Source organism: Yarrowia lipolytica, chromosome 1D (assembly GCF_001761485.1).
Source record: "Yarrowia lipolytica chromosome 1D, complete sequence".
Classification (NCBI taxonomy): domain Eukaryota; kingdom Fungi; phylum Ascomycota; class Dipodascomycetes; order Dipodascales; genus Yarrowia; species Yarrowia lipolytica.
The window spans coordinates 2,150,813-2,170,094 of record NC_090773.1 but is presented as its reverse complement, the minus strand read 5'-3'; the positions used below and the strand labels follow the sequence as shown (position 1 = coordinate 2,170,094).

General features: G+C 48.5%; 10 protein-coding genes across 10 annotated transcripts; 2 read left to right on the top strand and 8 right to left on the bottom strand.

Moving 5' to 3' along the window:
• Positions 1–3,393: 3,393 nt before the first annotated feature.
• On the top strand, positions 3,394–4,950 carry YALI1_D21667g (uncharacterized protein; the record flags this gene model as incomplete). The annotated part of the gene is made up of 1 exon (XM_502952.3): positions 3,394–4,950. One exon carries the CDS (start codon positions 3,394–3,396, stop codon positions 4,948–4,950), a length of 1,557 nt encoding a protein of 518 aa, XP_502952.1.
• A 57-nt stretch (positions 4,951–5,007) lies between these two features.
• On the bottom strand, positions 5,008–5,319 carry YALI1_D21648g (uncharacterized protein; the record flags this gene model as incomplete). The annotated part of the gene is made up of 2 exons (XM_068282739.1): positions 5,008–5,223; positions 5,272–5,319. 2 exons carry the CDS (start codon positions 5,317–5,319, stop codon positions 5,008–5,010), a joined length of 264 nt encoding a protein of 87 aa, XP_068138840.1.
• A 92-nt stretch (positions 5,320–5,411) lies between these two features.
• On the bottom strand, positions 5,412–6,968 carry YALI1_D21631g (uncharacterized protein; the record flags this gene model as incomplete). Its single annotated transcript, XM_502951.1, has 1 exon — positions 5,412–6,968. The coding sequence occupies one exon, from the start codon at positions 6,966–6,968 to the stop codon at positions 5,412–5,414; it is 1,557 nt and encodes a 518-aa protein (XP_502951.1).
• Positions 6,969–7,887: 919 nt separating this feature from the next.
• On the bottom strand, positions 7,888–9,089 carry YALI1_D21610g (uncharacterized protein; the record flags this gene model as incomplete). The annotated part of the gene is made up of 2 exons (XM_502950.3): positions 7,888–8,996; positions 9,044–9,089. 2 exons carry the CDS (start codon positions 9,087–9,089, stop codon positions 7,888–7,890), a joined length of 1,155 nt encoding a protein of 384 aa, XP_502950.1.
• A 656-nt stretch (positions 9,090–9,745) lies between these two features.
• Positions 9,746–10,129, bottom strand: YALI1_D21599g (uncharacterized protein; the record flags this gene model as incomplete). The annotated part of the gene is made up of 1 exon (XM_068282738.1): positions 9,746–10,129. The coding sequence occupies one exon, from the start codon at positions 10,127–10,129 to the stop codon at positions 9,746–9,748; it is 384 nt and encodes a 127-aa protein (XP_068138839.1).
• Positions 10,130–10,320: 191 nt separating this feature from the next.
• Positions 10,321–11,460, bottom strand: YALI1_D21586g (uncharacterized protein; the record flags this gene model as incomplete). Its single annotated transcript, XM_502948.1, has 1 exon — positions 10,321–11,460. One exon carries the CDS (start codon positions 11,458–11,460, stop codon positions 10,321–10,323), a length of 1,140 nt encoding a protein of 379 aa, XP_502948.1.
• Positions 11,461–12,480: 1,020 nt separating this feature from the next.
• On the bottom strand, positions 12,481–13,578 carry YALI1_D21565g (uncharacterized protein; the record flags this gene model as incomplete). The annotated part of the gene is made up of 1 exon (XM_502947.3): positions 12,481–13,578. The coding sequence occupies one exon, from the start codon at positions 13,576–13,578 to the stop codon at positions 12,481–12,483; it is 1,098 nt and encodes a 365-aa protein (XP_502947.1).
• Positions 13,579–14,020: 442 nt separating this feature from the next.
• On the bottom strand, positions 14,021–14,770 carry YALI1_D21553g (uncharacterized protein; the record flags this gene model as incomplete). The annotated part of the gene is made up of 1 exon (XM_068282737.1): positions 14,021–14,770. One exon carries the CDS (start codon positions 14,768–14,770, stop codon positions 14,021–14,023), a length of 750 nt encoding a protein of 249 aa, XP_068138838.1.
• Positions 14,771–15,803: 1,033 nt separating this feature from the next.
• On the top strand, positions 15,804–16,817 carry YALI1_D21543g (uncharacterized protein; the record flags this gene model as incomplete). Its single annotated transcript, XM_502945.3, has 1 exon — positions 15,804–16,817. The coding sequence occupies one exon, from the start codon at positions 15,804–15,806 to the stop codon at positions 16,815–16,817; it is 1,014 nt and encodes a 337-aa protein (XP_502945.3).
• Positions 16,818–16,978: 161 nt separating this feature from the next.
• YALI1_D21511g (uncharacterized protein) lies at positions 16,979–18,979 on the bottom strand (the record flags this gene model as incomplete). Its single annotated transcript, XM_502944.3, has 1 exon — positions 16,979–18,979. One exon carries the CDS (start codon positions 18,977–18,979, stop codon positions 16,979–16,981), a length of 2,001 nt encoding a protein of 666 aa, XP_502944.1.
• Between the last annotated feature and the right edge of the window lie 303 nt (positions 18,980–19,282).

Sequence of the window (19,282 nt, the reverse complement as noted above, 5' to 3'; positions counted from 1 at the left end):
GGTTAGATCTGTAGTTTGTTGATCTGTCTGTCTGAAGTTGTCTGAGTCGGTCTCTGCGTCATTCTCTCTATCTGTCTGTCTGTCTGAAACAATCCACATCTAATCCACACCAAGGTATCACGATAACCACCTGAAAATCCGAGTCCTGAGATCAGACAAGGTGACATGACTCCACACTCTCCAGAACAAACCCTTCAACGGACCAACCAACCAGTCACCAATATCATTCTAGAACTGGCCAATGTCGCTCACAATTCGCTCCTCACACACATCTCTCCATCGCCCACATCTCTCGCTCACCCCTTCACTCTCAGTACCTCTCATAACCCTCTATAACCACCTCATTAACCATCGTGTATAACTCACCATAATTGTCTGTGTTAGTGTTGTTCTGGTTTGAGCCACACTCTCCGTGTCATTCCCCCCAGTCCCCTTCTCGTACTCACTGTATTCAACAGCTGCGATGGCCTGTATAATCCTCAAAGTCCAAACTTGTAATTTGTATGTGATCCGACATCTTTGCTTCAAATGCAGGTGTGACACTTTTTCATGGGTTAGGGCGGGAAACGGGAGGTTAGGGTTGTGGGGACCCCAGGATGTGATAGAAATGCAGACATGTTGTCGGCGGTGAGATATATAGATTGATCACTGCTTAGTGAATACAACAATCTACTTTATATTTGTCGAAGACTCTTCTCCATCTAATTCTGGGTCACGTCCCTCATAAAACCGCATCTCGAGATGCTATCACAATGATAATGGTACCATCGTGACCGCTAGAACCGGGGGATTCTGATGATAGTACGATTTCACTCTCTGATATCCATACTGGACGTTTCACGTCATTCAGTCATATCTTGCACAACAAACCGGCTTTAAAGTCCGGTGAAAAATCTGAACTTTCCAACATTAAGTTTCAGCAGCTTCATTCTACAGATTACGAGTATTATTGGACACTGCAACTACTCGTCATAGCTTAAAATACAGCTAATATCGATTGTTATCTCTTTTCAACACCCTACGAACCACCATGGACCCATCCACAATTTTCGGTCAGATCACATCTCTTGCCTTATTTAAGGTTTGGAACTCGTCTTGGTGAAATAAAATTAAACTGTAAACTCAAGTTACCCGGCCTCTGCGAAATATAAAAACCACCGTTTCACACCTACAAACGGCAACTAAACCGGCCAGTGATGAACGACGTTGTTATTCCGTGCCAGATCTCTTTACGAGAGTCGCGTGACATACCATCATGCGACTGAAGGGCGCTGTGGATCAAAACCCGCGTCTCAACCACCACATGGGGTCTTTTGCCAATCTGAGGCTGGTTTAGTTGACTACAGTTGGTATTTAGTCAAGTCAGGACATTTTGTCAAGTGCATAGTTAGAATTTGGTAAGGCAGTATAGTGGAGGCTGATTACCAGTCAAGTAAATGGACCGAGAAGAGAGACGTGGATATATCTCTGGAAGGAAGGGGGATTGGAGTAGAGAAGTCGAGCCAACAAACAAATGGATTCGACAGGATACAAAAATCACACAATTTCCAAAAGATCCATATAATTCCGGAAATCTCGAGGATAGCAATACAACATAGAATACACAACGGTGGGTACAAATCAGACGAAAAGGGAAGCCCAAGACCCAGAAGAAGATCAATTACAACAAGCCGTGGTAGAAAATTCAATTGCAGATACTTGTAAAATCATATCATCAGTTGCTGGTCGTGATCCTGAGCATCAAAGTTCAAAAATCGCTTGAAATGGCCCTGAATAGCCCAAAATCGGTACAAACTCAATGAGATAACTACAGTCTCAATACGATCTTGCGACGAACTTGCGCTTTTCCCTTATTGCGCATCGCCTTTACCACCACTCGTCATTTCCATCGAAAATTTCCGTCTCTGACAACGCCGCCAAGAATTAACCGAAACCCTAAAATGGGATATGAAAAATATGCGACCGGACAACGGCTGGGGCAAGGTCACGGGGTTTGGCCAGAGTGGGGTCACATGGTGTCCTCTAATGTCTCCGATATCGACTCGGAATGCTATTCGGGTCGGTATTGGTCGAGTTGGGTGGATTATAATGGAGTAGCAATGTGGGGTTATGCAGGGAATCCATCTGAGAATGTTCAGTGGGACAGGTTATGAGCGGAAGGATGATATGAGAGATACGAGCGATAATGAGACCTATTCGGATAAGAGTGCGATATATTAAAAAAAAAAACAGGAGAAAAAATGCCGTCTGGGGCTGCTCTATCTGCCCTGTATTGGTAACTACTTGTAGAAGGGCTACAGTATACATTTTGGAAAAAGATTGCAATTCTCGTGGGTTTGTTTCTGGGGACACCTTTACCCTGGCGCAAAGATTTGCACGGCGAGGTTGAGATTGAAGATATTGAAAATATTTGGCGATTTTCGGGGCGATTTTCGGGGCGATCGTCTTTGTTTCTTCTTTCCTTGTGGATCTCAGATTGGGTTACTTGGGTTTAGTTGGGAATTTCGGGGGTAGTTGGGAGCAGTAGTGAAGAGATTGGGTTTCATAACAGGTGCCCTCCATGGCAGAAACACGGAGCAGATTTGGGGGCTGTAAAGCAGTGCTTAAGGGTGAAGTCGGATATACAACCAGTTTTTACCTCATATTCATTTGCGGGTTTTTCCAGCTTTCTAGCACCTCCCGACGTCCCCATTCAGTGTTCCCTTTCGTTCGCGATCTGTACAGTGAAATGTTTATCTTTTCCCAAAGAGGCAGGATCCAAACGCACCCATGCAGGGAGGATGCAGAGGGCAAGCAGTCCGCAAAGGGATTAATGACTTGACTGGAGATCCATTGAAGTCGATTTGAGCGACACCACTATTGTGAGTACCAGTTGGCGATGGAGAGATTCGACAAGTCGGTTTGAGGCGGTAGGCGTCTACTACGGAGGAGTTTGCCTGCGAGCTGCGACAGAGATGATTTGGGGGTTATCCCCCGGTACTGTACTGAAGATTGATGAGACGATGAGATCTCGTCTTCGCAGACCTTTTCTCCGCCGCCTTTTCCCCGTAAAGGAAGATACCCTGTTGATGATCTTTCATTCACGAGGCTGACAAACTGACATCTCCTTCCTTCCAAAGTTGTCTGACTAAATACTAACATAGATTTTTCTCTGCTGGCCAGAATTACCAGGTACACTACCAATTGCAACTGACAATCTCAGATAGATCAACACTGGTCACTTTCGAAACACAGTCTGATTGTTAAAACGAGACGACGACTGCGCCAAATACCCAGATAACCACTGTTACTCGACGATACCATCTGCTCTAGTCGACAATCACCAACTCCGTTACTCACACACCGACCATCGGTTAGTAACCCGCTTGTCTTCAGTGGTTTCCAACTTCAAACATGAACACCCTCTACTCGTCTCACCACGTCTATCTGCACTTGTCCAACAATGACCTGCTGCAGATCCCTTATAATCAGACCTTGAGTTCCGAGACCCCCATTTCCTCCCTTACTCCTCCCCCTGGTGGCTCGCGTCTCGTCATCTCGTCTCCCTTCTCTGCTCAGCCTGTGTTGTACGCCATCGACGGACACAACCTCAACTACTACGACCCGATCGGGGATGTGTGGCACCAAATCAACTCCAACGCGCTCCCCTGGTGCTCTGACGCTACCCCGTTTGCTCCTCCGGTGCTTCAGCAAGGCATTCTCTTCTACGGAGGAAGCTGCTCTAACAACCAGGCCCTGTACAGCTACAACACTAGCACAAAAGCGACCCAGAAACAGGACACGACCGTGCATCCTCTCGGCTTTGCAGACGCAGCATACACAAACATTGATTATGCAACCACCGTGTTTGTGGGAGGAAACACGTCTACTTCTGTGTGGGTTGGCATGAACCAAGTGGCGTACTACCAGGGAGGCTGGAACTACAGAAACGTCGACAACTCCAACATGCTTGACTCAAGAAGTGGCGCCCTTCTTCTACCCATTTACCCAGCCTCTTATAGCCTCGATAGCACCTCGACTGCAGACAGAGCCCTTATTCTGGGAGGTACAGTTGATGGACGGACCGCAGAGCCGTATTCAGCAGTTCTGGAGTTTGGAGATCAGGGCTGGGGCTACCATGCCAATGCGTCCTTTGAGGTAGACGGAAATGTTGTTGGCGCTGCTCTCTTGTTTGAGACTCTTGTTACTATTGGAGAGGGACAGGGCCAGGATCAAAGTAAGGAAGCTGACTCTGAAGGCGGTCTTCAGGTCCAGGAGAAGGTGAAAAAGTCCGCCTTGAATCCTCTCCGCAAGCGATCCACATACTCCATCCAGCTGTACAACGTCAACAACTTGGAGCCGGTGCAAAAGTATGTCCCCAGTCAAGCTGCAACTTCCACAACACCTGTTACTAGGGCCAGTACCACAGTCAGCCAGGCTTCCAGTACGTCTGTTGCTGCTACTACAGACACTTCGATTTCTTCTCCTCCTTCCAGCACAACCAAGTCCCACTCTGGCATGTCTACCGGTGGAATAGCTGCTCTGAGTACGATTCTTCCCCTGGCTGCGATTTTCGCTCTTCTGGGTATCTGGTGGTACAGAAAAAAGAAGACCAATGAGGTCCAGCTTCCCCGTGAACGTCTTGACTACTTTGACGACTTTATGCCCCGTGACCGAGACGTGATGAGCGATGCAAACTCACTCAACTCTTGGACTGAAAAGCGACGAATCTGGGAATCGGATCACAACCGGAACTCGATTCTGAGCAACAAGGATTTAGTGAATAATCGGGATTCGATTCTGGATCCCGATTTGCCGCTGCCCAGCCCTCCCAGACCGGCTAGAAAGGCGTCTGTCAAGAGCGCCTTCTCCTACGACGGTAACGTGAATGATGTCCAGGTGTTGGTCAGCAGTAGGCGACGGACACAGTTGCGGGTGGTTAACGCTGATGAGGATTTGATAGATTTGTAGTGAGAAACCCAACCAGGCCACTACAAATCGACCAATGGTAAGGCCAGCAAGCCTCCATCAAGACAGGTCCAATAGTGCTCTTTCGACTTGGTCTTTACCTGAGCAGAAAGCTCTGTTATTGAGACAGCTTTCTCTAACTAGCTCCTCGGCTTGGATGGACTTTGGTCTACCCCAACTGCGCACAACTGGGATTGGCGTTTGGATTTTGAAACTAACTGTATGTATTATATAATGAGTGTATTGATTTTGGATGTTTTTATCACGTTGTGATGTCTATGGCCGAGTCGATTGTCCCTCCGTAGCATGAGCAGGAGTAGATACTGTACTCAGATCCGAATTGTCAACTATTGAGACGAGGTGAATAGCCATTCCCAGATACTGCACTGCATTGTCGTGTACACAAACCGTTCAGAAAGCCATACCCTTGGGAGTATGGCTATTCAGAAGCAACGGCTTCACCACTACTTCTTCTTTTCTTCATCCCAATCACCTACATCTCCCTCCACAGCATCCAGCACCAAATTACTCTTGGGGCCCTGGAACCATCTGTGTGCCCAGAAGAAGTAATAACACAGTGAGCCGGCCCAAACTGCTCCATTGATCACCACAGTGTAGTTCATGTTTTCTTTGTTTGGATTTGGTCCGTTCAAAGGAAACATGAGCAGGCAGATGGCGAAGCAGAGATAGGTGCAGGCGAATGCTGACACGATTTTAGACAGAGCAAGTCCGAGATAGAATGGACCCGGCTTGAAGTTCGGGTAACCCCAGAACAATCGACAGGCAATGGGGATCATCCAGGCGAGATCGTTGGAAGCTGCTGCAAGAGAGAATAGGGCTGAAGCCGCTGCACTGTCAATCATACACAGACAGCCAATGACCAGTCCCAGAGTGCAGTTTCCCCAGACACATCTCACCGGAACAGACATCTTTTTGTTGACCACCTTGAAGAAGTTTGAAAACGGCAGGGCTCCGTCTCTCGAAAAGGCCCAGGACTGACGCGAGGCAGCTACCACAACTGATAAGCCCATTGTCCATTGAAGCGTAAAGATAATGACCATCATTGCTAGCGTCCATTTTTTGCCCAAACAGTCGTAAATCACCTGGGCCATGGGCTGCTGGAAGGGAGTGTTGAGTACTCTTTCGATGTCAGGCGAAAGAACACAGGCCAGGACAATGTTGATGACAAAGCCCAAGAGCCAGCACATGCCGATGGAGGAGATTATTCCAAATGGAACAGCTGTGGTGGCATTGGATGCCTCTTCGGCCATGTGAACACAAGAGTCGAAAGCCCCAATGGTCCAGATAGGAGCAAGCCATCCCAGCATAAAGTTCCAGCCCTTGGGCCATGTTGTGAGGTTCTCCAGTCGACCAAAGATGTAGCTGCCGTTGTGGAGATGATGTTTACTTCCCGCTCCAACCGGAAGAGCTATGATCATCACCACAATCAGGGCAATGTTGAGAAAAATGCAGACTGTCTGCAGTTTAGACATGAGTCCAGAGGCAATAGAGCCTGCTACGGCGTGCGAAATGACACACGCCGCAAAGACTCCATAGACTGTGAATCTTGTCGCCACGTATTTGCCGTCGGTCGCGACTCCTGCCACTGCCAGAACCAGCTCCGCAAATCCGTAATCGATACTCACAATGGCTCCTGTGAGTCCCAGAGTGTTGCTGTAACCCACTAAAAAGCACAGCGGACGTTTGAATCTGTCACCGGCAAAGTGGTAAGTCCACCAATAGAGGCCGCCAGATGTTGGTAGGGAAGACCCGAGCTCGGCCATAGACAGGCCTACCATGAAAATGCAGAAAGACGCCACGAACCAGCCCCACACCATCCCTGCTGGCCCAGACGGTAGAGAGTAACCCAGAACGGAGCTGATGGATGGAAACAGACCCATGATACTGAAAGCGATACCAAACACCTGAACCGCGGTGTAGTTTCGCCTCAACTCGGGTTTGTAGCCCATAGTAGCCAGGACTGTGTTGTCGGAAGTAACAACAGGTTCCATTTCTATCATAGCCTTGGTAGTTTTTCAGCCCAGTCGTATCAGTGTATATATATATAGATCAATAGTCGGTTGACTATTGTCTTTGACAGCTGCGAGGGGTCGCATTGATCCGGACGGGGTCATTTGTTAGTGAGTGAACATAGTAATCAAGTTGTGGGGATGCCCTAGTGTCTCAGCCTAGACAATATAGGCAGGAGGACTGTTGGTGGAAACGACTTTAGCAAGAGTGACATTAATCCAACAGTTGCGGAATGCTGTGCAATTAGTAAACAGCTGAGTACAACTCCCACGATACGACAGCTGAGCACTCGTGTCTCCCTCTCGTATTGGGCTCTATCGTCGACTCTTCACAAAACCGGTTAAACAACAACTGCTAGCACCGATAGACAGATAATGGACCCTAAAATCACATTAGTGTCTCTCTGTTAGAAGACTAGTTGTCAAATGTGGGGAATCGTCCACCTTTGAATGGGATGTTTCAACTTCCATGAGCTGAGCCCTTTCATGATAGATTTAAAAAGAATCTCGCCGCTCCAGTCTCGCTCAGACGCACTCACCATTGTTCCAGGACCAAATCATGCAAGAAGAAAAAAATTGATAGACCCCCAATGCTTACTGACTCTCATTCCCCCTAACATGAGTGGAATTTTCGAAACTAACCCTCAGACCGCGGCAACAAATACCCGTTTCAAAAGTCACACATTGGAGCTCCTTCAACATTCCAACATAAACAAGTAGACTGAGTTTGAGGGGTACAGTACATACAGAGTGGTATGTCCCCGTGGTTCAACTACATCAGCAGCGCCACCTCATCCATTACCTATTTCACATGCAATCCCGCCTCTATGGCGGTGTCTATCTCTTGAACATCAGATATGAGGTATCTGTGAGGACGTGGAACTCCATCGGCGGAAGCACTGAGATATCCCTAATAAATAGTAACACTAGCGATAGACCCCTGCTTGCAAAACTCAAACACTGCTCCGTCCATGCCGCACAAATCAGCCATGCCCCAGTTAGAATCCGGAAAGACCTCGTTACCGCCATTCACAAGCTCAATAGACGAACTAGGAGATTCCATCGCTTTGGCCAAGGTCAAACCCTTGGAATGAGATAGATCCAGTTTCTGAGCCAGCTCAGTGTAGTCCATCTCCGAAGTGACGGTTACATGATTACTTGCCTCGAGGCTCCATCGTGCACGGGAGTAGCGCTGGAACTCAATGGTTCCTGGGATGTTATGATGGAAAATGACCTTGAGAAGCTGGCCTGAGTTGGAGAAACAGAAATCAATGCCGAGTCGGAAATAATTGAAGAATGTCACGTGTCCGGATTCTGTGCGTGTGCTCTTGCTGGAGTCTTTTCTGTGGATACTGAGAGCAGAGTCTTTCCGCACAAACTTCTCTTCGGGCGATCCGAACATGGCAACGATATCCTGCATTGTTGTGGATCCCACGGTTACTTTACCGGCCGGGAAATAAATTTCCCCCTTTTGCGGCCGTAAACTCACCTGATGGGACACATCTGCTCCCTCCTGGTTCAGCTCCTTGAGTGCTTCCCACCAAGTAGGACCCTTGAAGATGGCCATGGATGTGGTTTCTGAGGACGATAGGTGTTTGATGAAGGACTGGGAGTCGCTCAGAGAGTTTTTCTCCACCGTTTGCGCATCCACGTTGAAACTGAAGGCCACTCCAGGATACGACAGCACGTACTTCTCCAGCTCCTTCTTATATTCCCCGGCGTAAGTTGGACCAAACAGTTTTCCCCCGTAGATTGCCCTCAAGCTGATATTTCCCTTTGGTAAGGCTGTTTCGTTGTACTCCAGGGCCAGTCCGTTGGCAGGCGTGAAGTTGTACACTTCGATGAGCAACAGTTTCTGCGTGACTCCTCCAAACTGCAGTCGCAGCCCGACACGCGGCATATCCGCCACAATGAAGTTGCTAAGCGGGCTCTGAGACGAGTAGATGACGTTGACCAGAGGGAACGTGGTGTGGTGTTTCTTGATGAATTGTAGACAGTCGTAGAGATCCATGCCAAGAACTGTGTTAGAACGCGTTAGATTTCTCATATCACCTGAAAATACTCACTGAACGGACCGAGTCCAATTCCGGGCTTGATAGCTAGACTGCTCATGATTTCGGCGTCTTGTTGTCCTGTTGCGGTGTTGCGTTGTTGCGTTGTTATGTGTGGAGTAAAAGTCACGTCGATAATGTCTTTTATCAGGGTGGCAATATGCACGATAGTGATTTAAGGTTTCTTATGTGGGGGTATAAGGAGGGTAGATGTGCGGGGTTGTAGAGGAGTTGGAGAAAGTTTGGATATTAATCGAAACCGTGGATCACCATGAGTAATATGGAGCTTTCGCGGCTCTTGTATCTTCTCCACAGCTCGAGTTATCGTGGACATGTTTTTCTGCCCTCTCAATCTAATTTTAGCTGGGTCACATGATAAGGTCAGCAATGTATATAGACATAGACAAAAAGTAGGGACTGTGGAGACATTGAAACAGCCTTCTCGTTATCTTGGACACTAGTGCTTGTATATGTCATATGTTATCTAGAGCTATGTGAAGGATTTCTATGTAAGCAAATGTGAAGTGTTTGTACCATCTTTTGAAGCTGTAGGATTGTTTTTGGAGAATTCACAGGACCGATGTTCTTGTGTTCAGATGTCCGTCCGTGTTCAGATGTCCAAAGTGCCTCACAGTCTCTCGTGTAGAGCAATATGACGGGAACTGAAGGTCAAATGTTCTATTGATTCTCAATAAAACATCACCTGTATCTTCATTCTTATACCAGCAAAGAGCGAGTTGGCGAGGTCCATGCCACTGTCCCATAGTTCTCTTGTATCTTGTCTAACACAGCATCGGTCCAAAAGGTCGCATCCGAAGTATCAGAAGAGGGAGAATCGAACGCGGTATCGTTGAATGTCGATGAAGAGACGGACTCAGAGCTGAGCTGCAGGTCCAAGGCTTTCAGTTCACTTCGGAGTCGTTTTCTTCGTCGTTTGAGAGAGGACTCCACGGCATAATGAAGGTAGTTGGAGGATTTGACAGGAGTCGTCACATGGGAGGAGGTTGATTCTGGTCGTACTGGTCGTACTGGTGTTCCAGGCTCCTTCTTCACTCTTGAGCCCATCGATTCCATAAACAGCTGGTGTCTAAAGATGTTCATAGGGTGTATATGGTACTTCTCCTTAGGTGGGTGGTATAACGAGAATAAGGGTCCGATTGAGAAAGTAAACAGTAATACTAAGACACATAGTTTGATATTACAACTACAGTACTTTACTGTATGTACTTGGACTGTAAAGGTCTAGAACCAGAGCCAGAACTCCAACAATAATTATTCGTTAATAAATCGGTTTAAACAGCCACCTTTGGAGGCTGGACAGGCAACTCGTCGACCTTTTCCTTCTTCTCTGTCGCGCTCAGATTCTCCAGCTTTTGCTTGGTCTCCTCCAGCTTTTCAGCCTCCAGAGCCTCCTTGTAGCCCGTACTGTTGACATCCAAGTACGGCTTTTCTCCGATAGACAAGACTCGGTGGCCCAGCCGGTCGCCGGTATCGAAATCAAAAGTGGCCGAGTGGAAAGTCGACCGGTTGTCCCAGATAGCCACGTCGTTCTCGTTCCACTTGAATCGCACATGAGCATCATGGCCCTGGCTCAGGTTTCGGAACAACAAGTCAAGCAGGGAGGCGCTCTCATCGGGAGTGAGTCCAATTATCTTCTTGGTGAAGCCGGGATTGACAAACAGGGACTTCCAGCCGGTGACGGGGTTGGTTCGAATCACAGGGTGGGTGGTGAAGAGCTTGTTGCCTACATTGGCTGGGTTGCCTCTAGGCTGGTCGTAGACTTCATCTCCTCGCTTGTTGACCACCTGGTGGAAGAATTGACCCGAGTGAAGAGCTGTTAGTTTCTCCAGAAGCTCCTTGTAGTGAGGAGACAGCTGCTCGTACGCCTCGTACCCACTGGCCCACAGAGTGTCTCCTCCTCCGTTCTCGGGGATGGTCAGAAGCTTGAGAATGGCGTAGTCGGACGGAACAGGCTCAAATGTAATGTCCGTGTGCCAGCCACGGGAAGCTCGAACTGTGGGAACAACTGCGTCCTCTGCATCAAATCTGGTGACCAGTTCTTTGGCAGACTTTCCCTCGGGAAGAATCTCTAGAATCTCCTTGCCGGCGGGTCTGGAGAGATCCTTGGCAGGATGGACATGGAGAGTGGACTCGGCAGGCTTACCGGTCAGCTCGCCAAACCGCTGACCCAAAAACTGCTGCTGGTCGTCAGTGATATCTTGGTTTCGAAAGAAGACAACTCCTCTTCGAGACACCTCGACAGCCAGGTCTCGGATCAAAGTATCGTCTTCCAGAATCGAGGTCAACTGCAGCTCAGGGAACTCGGTGCCAATCTTGGGAGTCACCGTAAACGACTTGAACTGGTTGAGAGAACCAGAAGACTTGATAGGTTCTCGGCGGGAGGCGTTGGCAGTGGGATCAGTAGAAGGCATGTTTTGAATCGACGATTGCAAACTGTTGTTTGTACACAACTGCAAACGTGTTTATATAACATCAGCTATAGTCACCGTTTTCAATATACCGCTCTCCAGTGTGGCTGCTGATGTCTTAGCGACAATGGCGTTATCGAGGCTATACCAAGAGTCTATACTTTCGGAGAGATTCATCGGCATTAGTGATATCTATAGGCTTCATCGTAAGTGTGGACTTGCACCAGCTGAATTGCGGTTTGTATATTACTCGTGAGTCTGCTCGTCAATGTTACTGTACTGTACATACTGAACATACTTGACAATTGTGTAGGGCTAGAGGTGTCCATTTTCTTAGGTAAGACTTGCTCATATCACTGGAGATCCACTCGATTACTTTACAGTACATAATAACCGACCAATCGCTTCAAATTCGTATCACATTCATACATTCTGATCTCGTGTAAAGTTCCATATCATCCTATCTCCCGTCTCTCATGTAAGCCACCAAGCCACACATTGCAATAGGCATTCTTTGGGCTTATTCATGGCAAATATCATCATACGCCACCAATGCTGTACATTTAATCGGATGAACAATTTGATAGAGAGTGTGGTCTTTCTTTGGTGTCTTCTGTGCATCATATTGATATGTGTGCAACCTGATGTGCATGCTTCAGACGGAAATGACGTCATTCTGTTCACACCCATTCCTGAGCTGTTAAATTTCGTCTTCCAATCCCCTGTTTTCGCCATACTACCCTCCTTTCTCCACAATATGAATCTCATACTCGTGGCTTATCCCCACTCTCCGACTTTAGCCACACTTGTCGGACTCCGAAGAAGCAGAAATATGGGACGATAATGATTGATTGTTTCGTAATGTGGCTAATCCAGCTGTTCTGAGCCGTTCAGAGCTCCCTCTGCTTACGACTATGAGCTTAGCACGACAAATAGAGCACTTTTTAGATGCGTCTCGCTGGTGTTGATTCTTCACCCATCATGGCTACCCCATGTATCAATAAATAACTATGCTATATACCACTAAATACTCAAGGCCAGCTTCTCCAAGGTCTTGATGTTTTTAGCAGCTCCGTCAGCGCTGTCTCCCTCAATCTGCATCTTGGCTCGTCCAGCATTTAGACCCTCCAGCAAGACACAGGCCTTGCAAACGGCATTATGAGATAAATAGCCACACTTGGTGCATCTGTTGGAGAGCCCAAGGCTGGAATCAAATGCTAGAGGTACCGAACAGCCACCGGAGGGGACAGGTTTTTCCTCCACCTTGGCCTTCACAACCACAGAGCCCTTGCCTTTCTTCTCCTTCTTCTTCTTGAGCACAAAGGCTTCTCCAGAGTGAATGATGTCAATGATGGTAGACGGTCTAATGGCCTCCAAATTTTTGATCAGCGTACGAGCCGTGCCCCGGAATGCCTCGGGAGAGTATGTGCACTCGGTGGAAAAGTAGTCGAGCTTCTTGTAATGGGCATAAAGCACAATCTCCTTTTCATATGCGTACTTAAGAGGCTTACTTCTCTTGACAGGAGAGTCATCTGAACCAGTCACCAGTTCGGTACATCTATCCAGACGAGCAGTATCGCCCCGTAACAAGTTCATCAGCACTGTCTCGGCCATATCGTCAGCATTATGACCTGTGACGATATGTGCGATTCCTAGCTTGGCACTACCTCTATCAAGAGCCTGTCTTCGAAACACTCCACAGTAGGTGCAGTTGTTCTTGTTGCCGATCTGGGCCACAATCTGGTCCATGCTCCACCCGTACAGCTCACTGTAACTGACCACCTCCAGATCCATGTCGTACTGCACCTTGTTTCGCTTCACCGTCTCCAGAGAGTCGTCTCGGTAGCCATGGATACCCTCGTCGATAGAGAGCAGCACAAAGTCCACACCATAGTTGTACCGCTCATTCAGCGTTTTCATCACGTGCGCAAGCACCGTACTGTCTTTGCCACCACTGGCTCCAATGGCCACCCGTTCTCCCGGAAAGAAGAGGTTTGATTCAACAATCGTGTTGTGGATTTCGGTCTCAAACACGTTGTAGAAGCACGGTTTGCAGATGGGTTGCAGCGTCTTGGGTCGCTTCAGCATGGCCTTGCGGCACTCGCACAGCACACACAGCATTTTTCCGATCTTCTTGTGTTGTAGAAGGAGAAACGGCTAATTACTCAGCATTTTTCAAAAAATCACCCAGGTTGCGTTTTATACGCATGTTAAATGCTTATTTAGTAAGTTTATTTATGGTGGTTGTGGGTTCGATCCGGAGCCGCGTCAAAATGTTTTAATTTTGATATAATTTTGATATAACGCGCTTCTCGCATATCTGAGGAGCTTTACTGGCTTGTATAACCAAATGGTATTGATTTCAGCCTCATTCGAATCTATATACATCTAAACACGTGTGATCGTACGGCGCTGTTCCTGTTTTTTTTTTTTTCTTTTGTTTTTTTTTTTGCGAATTTTATTTTTCCGTGGATCCACACTAAGGTTATTTTCGTGCAGGGTGGTATTGGTGACGGGTCCTGTTGAGCCGCTTAATTCCATCTATACCGTCAAACAAACGCCATCACTGCGTTCCTCTCGTTTCCAGCTCTTGATTCGTATCTCTAACGATCCGCATTATCGTCTGCATTCTTACAAACCGCTCCATATCGTGGCTTAAGCCACATGCACGCACACCAAAAAGAACATAAAAAGAAAGAAAAGAAGAAAAGAAAAAGAAGAAAAAAAACACCCTGGACGAGTAGATCTGTAATGACATGATGGTTGGGAGCTTTCCTCTTACTGCGTTCTGAACCCCACATCTACCACCATGGCGACCATTGCAATTGATAGCAACCCTTTTCAGTCTCTGAAGGCGCTTTCTGAACCCCACTTTGACACTGAGCGTCCTCGAATGGTCCAGTCTTCTCCCTACACGGGTCAGGCTCACCTGCTGGACCTCGGAGGGGTGCCCCAAAACCTCCATGAGATTGTGGTTGCCCTCCGGGACCTTTTCCGGGCCGTCAAGCCCGATTATGCTGTAGGTGACTACATCGAGTCGTTCCCGTTTGAAGACCTGACTCCCCTGGTGCCCGAAGGCGTCACTCTTCACTGCGTGGCTTTCCGATCCCGGCTGTTTGAACACGTGCGAACCTCCCACGATATGCGTCAGAAGCTCTCCGACCTCGACGAGTCTTCTCATGCCGAGGCTAACAACTCTGGAGGTCTGCTCAAGTACTGGTTTGGCGTGCCCGACGAGGCCGGAAACAATCTGGCCACCTGTGTGTGGATCAGCAAGAAGCACGCTGACGACGCCACCGCTCATCAGCGTCATAATGCCGCCGCCAAGACGGTCCGAGGCTGGTATGAGAACTGGCAAGTAGAGATCTACGAATGGTCTCGGGCAGGACTCACCCGGGTCCGATAACAAGTTGCACAACGTACAGGGGCATCCCAGGATGAACGCGCCGAGACGAAGACGGCCGTCGTCCGAATCCGTTGGCTGTATTATTGATATTGTCTCCTCATGAGAATGGGTGGATTGATGATTCTTTAATGGCCGTCAGTGTTGCTGAACAGGAGCTGGGTCTGGGTGAAGCTATAGTACAAATCTCGTGCTATAGCATTTTTCAAGTCCTCCCTGAACAAGCCCCGCTAACCCCTTCTGCAGCACTTTCAAGGGTACTACGTCTGTGCATCATACCTAGCTAGCTACAAGTAGTTCAGGTACAAGGCACGGTCCTGAGTCACAAGTCGCTCAAGTCGTTCGAACGAAAGACATTATTTATATTATAGATCAACATGTTGTTGAAGATAAATACTTGTTTTGCTGTAGACGGTGAAGTGTCTCATATTGTAGCTACGGTACTACCTGCACTTGGTATGTCTCACTAGCTACTCTCTTTAGATCTTTTAGGTGAGTATATCTTGAGAAGTGGCAATCTCAGAGATACTCTGAAAACTTCTGAAGGAATATCAAGGGCTATATCAACCCCCATGCCGAAATCCAACCCTCTGCCGCAGTCTTTCACCCCCGTTTTATTACTTCTCAATATTCCATTATTGAACTCTAACTCTTATCATGCATAATCAGCGAGTGTGCAGAAAACGTCTTTAATGCGACAATGTCCTATTTCGGACGTTCTTTCTGTGTCTCTTTGAGCGTCCTAATATAAAACGTGTCTTCTTCTCCCCTCTCGTCTTGTTCTTCTAAACAAAACAGAACGGCCACGAAAGCCCAGACTTCTGATATCACCAGTTGAGATATCCTTCAGGTGACACCAAAGGCGCGCCTTATACCGTGTGTCACACATACCTCGTCAAAAACCAACTACCTACCCACAGTGATTCAGCCACGCACACCTATTATGACAGTATTGTCACTCCCTTCATTCCCCCTCATGCAGTACGCGCGCAACCTGTTCCAGGACCTACTCGTGCGAGTACTCAGAACAGGACCCGTGCCCCGTCACGTTGCCTTCATCATGGACGGAAACCGTCGTTTCGCAAAGACCAACAATCTAGAGCTGCGAGAAGGTCACGTGGCAGGTACAGAGTTGCTGCTCAAGCTACTGGAGGTCTGCTTCCGGATGGGCATCAACACCGTTACAATCTACGCCTTCTCAATCGAGAACTTCAACCGACCCAAGGTCGAGACCGACGCACTATTTGACCTCATCCGAAACAACATTGTCGTACTCGGTAGCAAGGACGAGATGGCTGAGCGCTACGGTCTCGCCATCAAAATCCTCGGTAACAGAGACCTCATCCCGGAAGACATTCTCGAGCTGATTGTCCGTGTCGAAGAGACCACGAAGGACAACAAGCGTGGAACACTCAACATTTGTTTCCCTTACACCTCCAGAGACGACATAGCCCAGGCAATTCAAAAGGTCGTCACCGACGTGTTTGCAGACACAAAGCAAGCCCCGCCTCCTAAGTCGTTTGGTCCACCCTCCTCTACCTCCCGACCCTCTCCCCTCCACGTAACCGAAAAGATGCTGGAGAAAGCCATGTACACTGGTGAGAGTCCTCCACTGGATATCATGATCCGAACGTCTGGCGTGACCCGTCTCTCCGACTTTATGTTGTGGCAGAGTCACAAGAACTGCACACTCGAGTTTGTTGACACGCTGTGGCCGGACTTTGGTGTTCGGGAGCTGTATCGGCTGCTGCTCAAGTGGTCCTACGTCAAGACTCTGGAGTTGCAGCGGGACGACCTCATCCAGACCACCAAGGTGAACAACAGCACCAAGAACGACTACGTGGGCAATTACGATGAAGAGGTGAGCTCCCATGCCTCTGCTTTGACAAAGATCTCCTCTGTCGAAAAGGCTGTTGTTCATGACGAGGGCATTGTTGAAGGCATCTGCATTGACTAATGCATAAGATACCGCTAGGTATTGGGAACTGCCGTAGCTTACATGCTCACCCTCTGTGGCTTGCTGAAAAAGAATAAATACAACTGTTTACGAGCGTATGTTTAGTACATACAGTACATACTTTAGTCTCATCGTTAGTAGTTATGTGCTCTGCTCGGGGTCTAGTTTTGTCGCTTGGTCTGGTTGTACATGTCGTTGAGGGTGTACTCGATTGCTGTTCTGGCCCAGATGGCGGCGACTAGAGGCCAGGTGGCTCGTTCGCCCACAGTGGTCCAGTAGCGGACCTTCTCGGGAATGTCGTGGTTCGAAAAGGCCTTTTTGAAGTCGGAGATCATGCCAGCCGCTAGCTCAGGAACAATGAGCACCTCGGCGTTGGGACCGATGCCAGGGATCTTATCGTCGATGAAGAACCGACGGAAGATGGTCGGCAGCAGGCCTATGTAGTCGAACTGGGCGAGTCTGTGTTCGAATTCTAGTTTCAGTACTCGGATCAGGTTCACTCTCCAGCCGTGGTAGCCTCTATGTCGGCCTTCGATGGCCAGAAGAGGCGCCAGGTAGGGTCTTGAGAGAGAGACGATGAAGTGGTTGACGTTAAAGAGTTCGGAAAGGCGAGCGTAGGGAGAGACAATCTTGCCCTGGTTAATCATGGAGTACGAAGGTGTAGGTAGAGCACTCACGCGGCCCGGGAGAGTATCCACGTGGTCCTCGTCGTCTGCATTGTTTCGTTTCCAGGTGTCAGTTGTGATTTCGAGTTTGGGAGGTCCAGAAGAGTTAGTACCGTTAGCTGTTGAATCTAATGGATCCACCTCCTCCTGGACAGGTCCCAGAATCACGTCGGTCGAGCTTCCTCGCCTGGATTTGCAGGCGTCATAGGGAATGACGCTGTTGTCGTCATCCTTGACCAGCAGATGGGCACATGCCTTTTTCGTTTGGGGCTCGTCGTGGGCGGTCACCATGGAAGCTCTACATGCGCTTCTGATGAGCACATTGGGAGTGGTGAGGTAGTTCATCAGTGTCGGGAAGGAAGAGTCATGGGAATGGGCGACAATGTTGAGCACGCGGTCGCTTTTGTTGAAGGCCTCTTCGAACGTGAGGTCTCCGAGTTGATTCTCGATGAACTCCTCGTACATTTTGACTTCCGGGGGGTACTCCGATCGCAATACTTTGTCAGTGACAGACGAGAAGGTCACATTATAGGTGTTTGCAAACTGTTCAAAGTCAAATGCGTAGTCAAAGTCGTAGTCCGAATTGGAGTTACTGAACGAGTGGTCCTTGTGTTTGTTTTCCTCCGCCAGTCGCTCCTTGTATTTTTGGTACAGGTCATTGAGAGTGTCTGGCAAAGAGTCAATGGTTTCGAGCAGCTCCAGGTCGGATACGTAGATGCCTGTGAGAGCGGCAATAAACGCCCCCTCCTTGAAACCGGTGACAATACCCGGTAGCAGACCCTGGAGAGTAAGAGCCTTGATTGTTCCGAGATGAGTAAGTCCGAAAATAGTTCCTCCCTGCAACACGAGGGCCGTTCGGCCAAAAGATTGTCGTGTGTCGTAGAATAACTTGTGTTTCTTTTGTCGAGTCAGCTGTTCACTGTCCAGTTGTCGCTGTTCGGACTTTGGGAAGAAATGCACTCCCTTGGTGTCCAGTCCGCCCGTCGTCCCATAGTCCTTGATGTACTTGAGACAGTCAATGACCTCGGTGATGTACTCTTCGATGAGCAGTTTAGAGCCGAGGTACGAGCGAGTGTACAGCTGGAGCGACGAAATCGAGCCCAAATTCCGCAGCAGTCCGCTTCGCAGACGAGAAATCAGCGTCGCAATGTCGCCGACCGCCCGGCACTCGATAAAGTCTCTCAGACGGCCTGCAATCAGCCGGTAGTCGTATCGTTTCGAGGCTGCGGTCTGACGCCACACGTCGTTGCCCAGCAGCTCGTCCAGCTCCGATGCAATGCTTTCCCATTCCTCGTAGGTGTCTGCCTGGTCCAGCTGCAGTTGTAGCAGTGTTTTTTGGTCGGTGGAGCACCACCAGTGCCATGATTGTAACATCCAGTGCCAGCTAACGTCGAATAAGAGCTCCAGTAGAGCTGTGAAGAAGACCCACAGGTTTTTCAAAATCGCCACAAATGGTGCCAGAACCGGCGCCAAGACAACGGCCACGCGGCTTTTCATAATCGCGGTAGAAAAGGAGCTGAACGGGGGAAGAGAGCTGGATAGCCGAAATGATACTGATCTTGCTGCATAATCATGTGATGATACACACTCGTAAAAGTTAGAGTTAGCCGAGGCATAATCGACCGGAGGGGGTCGTCTATGGCGGGACGTAGACAGCACTTTTGGGGGAGATTTTGTGGTTATCTCGATCCAATCGGCGGGGTCATCATTGAGTGAAAAATTCGTTCAATTCCATACTTCCTTTCCCGGTCTGTATACGCCCTTCTAGTTTCACTCTATCGGCACACACTTATGTAAGCA